This window comes from Phaseolus vulgaris, chromosome 11, assembly GCF_000499845.2.
Source record: "Phaseolus vulgaris cultivar G19833 chromosome 11, P. vulgaris v2.0, whole genome shotgun sequence".
Lineage (NCBI taxonomy): Eukaryota > Viridiplantae > Streptophyta > Magnoliopsida > Fabales > Fabaceae > Phaseolus > Phaseolus vulgaris.
The window spans coordinates 43277201-43284303 of NC_023749.2; the positions used below are offsets into that span (position 1 = coordinate 43277201).

Consider the following 7103-nt stretch of genomic DNA (forward strand, 5'->3'; position numbering starts at 1 on the left):
AACGGGGAAAGCAACGCTTTTTGGGGCCACGCTTAATCGCGTGCCACGTGGTTCATCGTGCGGTCATCCTTAAGAACCTCTTGCACTCCCCTTGAGCGCTTAATCCTGCAACACGTGGCATCATCGCACGGTCATCATTTGTTGTCCCTCGCGCTCCTCCGAATGTTTAAGTTACCCAAACCCCGCGCTTGGAACCACTGTTACATCCACTGTCTCTGCCCTTCCTCACTGTTCATCTTCTTTGAATCCCTTCTCTCGCGACCCCTGCTCTTTCGTGCTTCCGCTCTCCACGCCCTTCAACCCCCAAAGGTACGGTTTTTCCTCTCCTTGATGATTCCCCTTACTGCATGAACTGTCTGGGATTGTCCACGTTACTGCATTTCTTTGGATATCGTTTGTATGCTTCTTCGTTCCTCTCGTTCCTCTTTTTTCTCGTGTGGGTAGGGTTCTCCTAGGATTCCTCCATTTTTTCCCCTTTTCTTCTCCCAACCCTTTTTCTCTGAACCCTTTCTTTCTCTTTTGATCTTCAGCTCTGGCATCAATGGCGAAAACTAAGACCGTCGCGCCTCCCCCGCTCCCTAAGTCTTACTATAAAGGTGAATACGACTGGGCCCCCGACGATCTCCTCGACGAATGCTCCACCTTAAACTCTGTTGAGGACGTGGAGGCCCACAGGGGGGACCCTGCGCTTTATAATTTCAACGCCTTCCATAAAAATCACGACTCCCACGCCCTGGTATGCCGGGTGAGACCTGGGATACCCGTTTGTGTGGACTCAAGAGACACTGGGGGAAGCCCCTTCTTCTTCCTTTATCAAATAGTACTCAAGAGAGTGGGTCTGCTTCTGCCTCTTACTTCCTTCGAGAAGGAACTACTTACAGAGATAAACACCGCCCCAACCCAGCTCCACCCCAACAGCTGGGCTTTCATAAGGGGGTTTCAGATTCTCTGCGGATATCTAGGTGTCCCCTCTTCCGTAGACGTTTTTCTTCACTTTTTCGAGGTAAAGAAACAGGGGAAGAGCCTATGGATGAGCTTTTCTGGCATCGCCGGGCGCATCATCCTTACGCTCTTCCAAAATTCGTCCAAAGGATGGAAAGGGAAGTTCTTCAAAGTACACGCGACCAAGCGCGATCCTACCGTCCTAGAGGGCTTTCCCCTATACTGGACGGATAAGCCCAAAACCATGAAGGCCCTGGCTTTGGATGAGCTTACCCCAGCCGATCGGGACGTGTGCAAAGCCTTGGCGGGGCTGGGGGTAGTCTTCGATACCGCCAAACTCATCGCAAACGAATTCAACGCCCATGGGCTCTCTACCTACTTTGGTATCTGCCCTTGATTATTTATACTGCATTAGCTGTTGTGGTTATACGGATTCATTTGCTTGCTTGAACCCTTGTGGTTATCTGCGTGTGTCTGGCCATAGAACTCCCCTCCTGCTTTATCTGAATTAATCTTTGCTCTACTATTTTTCGCTGCTTACTCCTCCACCGTCTGCTTCTCCTCCTCCCATTGTCGCGGTCCCATTAGCCATGGCGTCGACCCCTGCCCCAGCACGCCCCAACAAAGGGAAAAGGGTGCTGATGGTTCAGTGATGACTTCTTCGAGGCGGCTTGCTCTTGCCAAATTTTTGAAGAAGGCAAAATCTGCCAAAGAGGGTGGGGACGCCGTCGCCTCAGACGTGCCCACCGTCGCTTCCCTGCCGACTCCTCCACCGTCTGCTTCTCCTCCTCCCATTGTCGCGGTCCCATTAGCCATGGCGTCGACCCCTGCCCCAGCACGCCCCAACAAAGGGAAAAGGGTGCTGATAGTAGATTCTGACAGCGAAGACTCGGGTACTGCCATGGTTTCCCATAAGAGGAGGGCTACGGGCCTTCCTACCCCATCAGCCGCGTCTCCTGGTGGTGGGAGCTCTCTCAGGGACGACCCTCCTAGTGCTACATCACCCCTACCTCCACCAGCCCACGAGGAACGAGAAGAAAGGATTGACTCAGTTCCCGTGCTCTCGCCGTTGCATCGTGACGCAGCTGAGGCCTCGGGCTCCGCCCCTCCTGCACCAGTCCCTGCTTCGACTTCCCGCAAACCCCGAATTCCTTGCCCCGTCCATAGGGAGTTGACGCAGGGTTTCACCGAAGGAATGTCGCCAACTGATCCTCAAAAGGGGGAGGCATGCCTTATTATATGGGGGCATTTCTGGCGGTGGCACTCAAGTGGCGCACCCAGACTCGAAACGCTATCAAAGGGAGGGAGGCTCTCCGCAAGCTGAGACAAGAGGTGGGGGCGTTGAAGGAGGAGAAACAAAACTGGGGGCTCAAGGAGGAAACTTCCCAATCTTTGCTAAAACTGGCCCACGAGGGTAGGGAGGGGGCTGAGGCGTACGCGCGAGAACTGGAACAGGCGCATGCCGATCAACTATCCCAGCTCACCTCCTACCAAATCCAAAACATTGGCCTCCAAGAGGCGGCTCTTGCCTCCGACGTGCAGCGAAGAAAACTTGAAGAGCTGGATGCTGCTTGGAGGCAGAAGCTAGGTGAGAGAGAGGACGCCTTGGCTGCGAAGGTTGAAGCCTTGAGCCTTCTCCAAGCTGAGGCTAACAAGCTCCGCGTGGAGAAGGAATTTCTGGAGAAGCAACTGATATCCAAGGACTCTAGGGTTGCGGAACTAGAGGGGGAGGTCCAAGAATTGACTGGGGAGATGGCGGGCGCGTTTGAAGAGGGCTTCCAAGAGGCTCTGACTCAGGCGTCCTGCGAGAACCCTGGCATCAACATTTCAAACTGTGACCCCACACACCACGTCGTCGACGGGAAGGTCGTGCCAATGGACTTGGATGACTGACTCGCTGTCTCTCACCAGCCACTTTTACCTTTCAAGCTTTTACTCCTTTTACACTTTATCTTTGTTTTTGACTCTCTCTCCGTTAAACTTGTAATTCTTTGAACTGTCCGCACGCTTGTTACAACTCTGGGTTTTTGTATGATTATTTTCGTGTCCTCGCGACATAGAATTCTGCCTGTGTGATTTTATTCTCATTCTTTGCCTTCGCGTGCTTCAGTTGTTTTTCTCGTATTATATCCGCTTCTTTTACTTCATTGGGCGGCCTTGTATTCTCGGGAAAGGTCCCGCGCCAGTGCCCACGCCCATGGAGTGGCTCACCTAGTGGAGCCGTATCGTCCACGGGGTGTCTCTAACACCCAAACGGTCCTTTCCTTGACCCTTAACGCCCGACGCCCACGCCTAAGGAGAGGCCTGCTACAGCAGCGCCGTGTCGTCCTCGGGTGTCTGAAACACCGAGTGTTTTGGAAGGGGGGGGGGTCGTTCCCTCCATGGTCTTTCCTTCCCATAGGCATCGGGGAACGCCCTGTCAATGATTCGCTGGCGTTTTGGCGGTCTCATCTCCCTCCACAGTGTTTCCTACCTGTGGGTATCGGGGAGGTGACACCAGTAACTAACTTTGTCCTCTTCGACTTTGTCTCCCTCCACAGTCTTTCCTACCTGTGGGTATCGGTGAGGCAACCTCGCTGATATTTTGGTGGGCGACGCCCGCGACGTCTCACGCTGGCGTCGCCCTTTATGTCTTTCCAGGCGACGCCTCGGGCGTCTCATGCTGGCGTCGTCCTTTCCTTGACATTGACTTTGACCTTGGCCTTGGTCGACGCCTGGGGACAGCGAAGAGCTCAAGGTTCTCCCCGTGCCATCCACATGGCGCTTCTTGTATGGCTGAAGGGACGTTCAGTCATTCGACTTGATCCACGTGGCGCTCCTTGTATGGCTGATGGGACTTTCAGTCATTCGGTTTGATCCTGACTCCCACTGTGCCCCTGATCCACTTTCGACGGCGCATCGTACCACTGGGCATTCCGTCGATACGACGTGTTCTGAGTTTAACCAGGGATGCCAGGATCATCCTTCCATCTGCTGCCACGTGGCTTGATCGTGCGGTGCATCCATTCGCGTCGTTCAATGCTCTAACTGCCATACTTCTACTTGCGTCGTTTGGCGCTCTAACCGCTTTATTTAACTCTTCAAACTCTGAAGTTGTTCTCATCATTTCTACACTCTTCGTACCCTACTTACACTCTCTCTTCTTGCACCCTTTCTTCTTGCACCCCTTCTCTTCACACGAAGGGTTCTTCCAGCGTTCACTCCCATCGCTCGACTCTTGCGTTACCGGCGGGCCATACGCCTTTGACAATCCCTAATCTTGTTAAAGAATGTCTTCTCATGCTACTTCCCCCAGGGTCAATCCCAACGACCTGTACCCTTGGGCTTCGAGTGAGCTTCTCGACGAATGCTCATGCTTACTCGCCACCAGGGGGCCATAAGGGAACACAAAGGGGATTCATGCTCCTATGATCACCGCGCCTTCGCGAGGAGGCATGATGACGACATTGCTGTGCTCCCTTGCACTCTAGGGGAGCCAGTATGTGGAGACGAACGGGCCAACGAAGGGATCCCCTTCTTCTACTTTTACCAGGTGGTTTTCAAGACCATCGGCGTGCGCCTGCCCTTCTCCCGGTTCGAGAAGGAACTGCTGACGGAGATCAATGTCGCTCCAGCCCAGTTATACCCCAACAGCTAGGCCTTTGTCAAAGCCTTTGACATCCTTTTCGGGTTTCTGGGTTGTGCACCCTCGGTTGACCTCTTTCTTCACTTCTTTGAGGTGAAGAGGCAAAGGCACAACCTCTGGGTAACTCTCAGCAACGTTCCTGGGAGAGTTCTCCTAACCCCCTTCCAAAACTCATTCACCGGGTGGAAAGGTCGGTTCTTCAAGATTTGCTGCACTGACCTCGTTCCCACCGCTCTGGATGGTTTTCCTCTGTACTGGGTGAGAGAGGCGAGGGCCCTCAAAACCAAACCCTTCAAGAAGCTGGCTCCAAGTGATCAAATAGCTTGCCGGATTCTTGCTGAGGCGGGAGGTTTTGACTCTGCCACTTTGATCAGCTTGGAGTTCAACGCTGGAACTCTCGAAAAGTACATATGTAAGAGTCACTGCCCTAGAAACTTCGGCCTTTATTGCTTTCTAACTTTGCATGTTTTGCTTCATGGTGTCTCTGACACATTTATCTCCCTTGGTGCAGGTTCGAAAATAAACCAAGAGAGGAGGACACGACTTACTCGAGCTCTGCGGGCTGGGATCAGGGCTTCGTCTTCCTCCAGTGCTGACTCCGATGGCCACTGAAAAGTGGCTCTTTTGTGATTTGCATGAGTTGTAATATTTGCCCTAACCGCATTACGCCCATTTGTATCGAACATTGCTTGTAACACCCACTTTTCTATACCATACTTGATTTTCTGCAACACCGCTTTACTTTGCATACGTTTCGTATATTGTGCGCTTTTCCTTCGTCATGTTCCTCAACGACGCCTGCATTCAGGCGACACCTTTCCGGGCGACCCCTTCACCCTTGGCGACCCCTTCACCTAGGCGACGCCTTCACCTAGGCGACACCTTCTTTCTTGGCAACGCCTTCTTTCTTAGCGACGCCTTCACCTGGGCGACGCCTTCTTTCTTGGCGACGCCTCACATCACTTTAAACGGAGAAAGATAAAGGCTAAAAACCAAGGCACGACTTTTTCTCAAACTTGTTTTTTCTTTTATTCGGGTGACCTCATTAAAAAACCCCCGAGAGGGAAGAAGAGTGTCCCCTTCAACTAAACTGTTACATGGTTGCTTACATAAGTCAACTAAAATAAAATTTCAAGTTGGCTGCATTCCAGCTGCGTGGGATGGGACCCCCCTCCAAGGTCTCTAAGTTATACGACCCGTTGCCCTTAGCCTCGGTAACTCTGAAGGGTCCGGTCCACTTGGGAGACAACTTATTCTCCAACTCGTATGGGTGAGTCTTCCTCATAACCAGGTCGCCAATCTGAAACTGTCGCGGCTTTACCTTAGAGTTGTATTGTCGCTCTACTCTTCTCTTCACTGCTTCAGCTTTTATTCTGGCTTCTTCCCTGGCCTCGTCTAATAGATCCAGGTTTACCCGCCTTTCTTCATTGGATTCTTCCACCACAAAGTTTTGAAAACGTGGTGAGCTTTCATGTATTTCTACCGGAATCATCGCGTCCGACCCGTACACCAAAATGAAAGGCGTCTCCATAGTAGAGGATTGGGGCGTGGTGTGGTATGCCCATACGATCCTTGGTACCTCTTCCGCCCACGCCCCTTTGGCTTTCTCTAACCTTCTCTTTAACCCCCTCAGCAGAACTCTGTGTGCTGACTCCACTTGTCCGTTGGTCTGGGGGTGTTCAACCGATGCGAACACTTGTTTGATTCTTACCTCAGCGCACAGATTTCTCAACTGCTGACTGGCAAACTGGGTCCCGTTATCGGATATCAAGTGCCTAGGTACGCCAAAGCGGCACACAATGTTCTTCCACACAAAATGTTGTACCTTGTGCGCAGTGATCTGTGCTACGGGCTCTGCCTCTATCCACTTGGTGAAGTATTCGATGGCGACGATCAAATACTTCATCTGCCTGATTGCCAGTGGGAACGGGCCCAGGATGTCGATTCCCCATGTATGGAAAGGCCACGGGCTGTATATGGATCGCAATTCTTCTGGCGGCGCCTTGTGCCAGTCGGCGTGCTTTTGGCATTGCCTGCACCGCTGGGCGTGTCGTGCGCAGTCCTCTTTTACTGTTGGCCAGAAGAAACCTGCGCGTATTACCTTGGAGGCTAGGGACCTTCCCCCTACGTGGCTCCCGCAGATGCCTTCGTGTAGTTCCGCCATTATCCTGGTGCACTCGTCGCCACTTACGCACGTTAGGATAGGGTGAGTGAAACCGTGCCTGAACAACACTCCATCCACTAGAGTATATCTTGCGGCATTTCTTTTGACCTTTTTACCCTCTTCAGGCTCCACTGGGAGAGCCCCATCCACCAAGTATCGCTTGTAGGGCGTCATCCAGGTGTCTCCCTCGGTCAAAACGCATACCTGCATTTGCTCTCCCTCGGGCACATCCGCGTACGTGCTGATGCGGGGCACTCTCTGCGTATCTTGGGTCAAAGAGCAATGACTCCTCGGCCTTCCCTTTGTATAAATCTGGAGGACATCCACCCTGTTTTCTTCCACGAATCTACGCGGAGCTTTGAGAGTCTCTTG

General features: G+C 52.5%; 1 protein-coding gene across 1 annotated transcript; it reads left to right on the forward strand.

Annotated features, from left to right (window-relative positions):
• Nucleotides 1–1594: 1594 nt before the first annotated feature.
• On the forward strand, nucleotides 1595–2835 carry LOC137808124 (uncharacterized). Its single transcript, XM_068609082.1, has 2 exons — nucleotides 1595–2167; nucleotides 2212–2835. The coding sequence occupies exons 1-2, from the start codon at nucleotides 1595–1597 to the stop codon at nucleotides 2833–2835; spliced, it is 1197 nt and encodes a 398-aa protein (XP_068465183.1).
• The last annotated feature ends 4268 nt before the right edge of the window (nucleotides 2836–7103 follow it).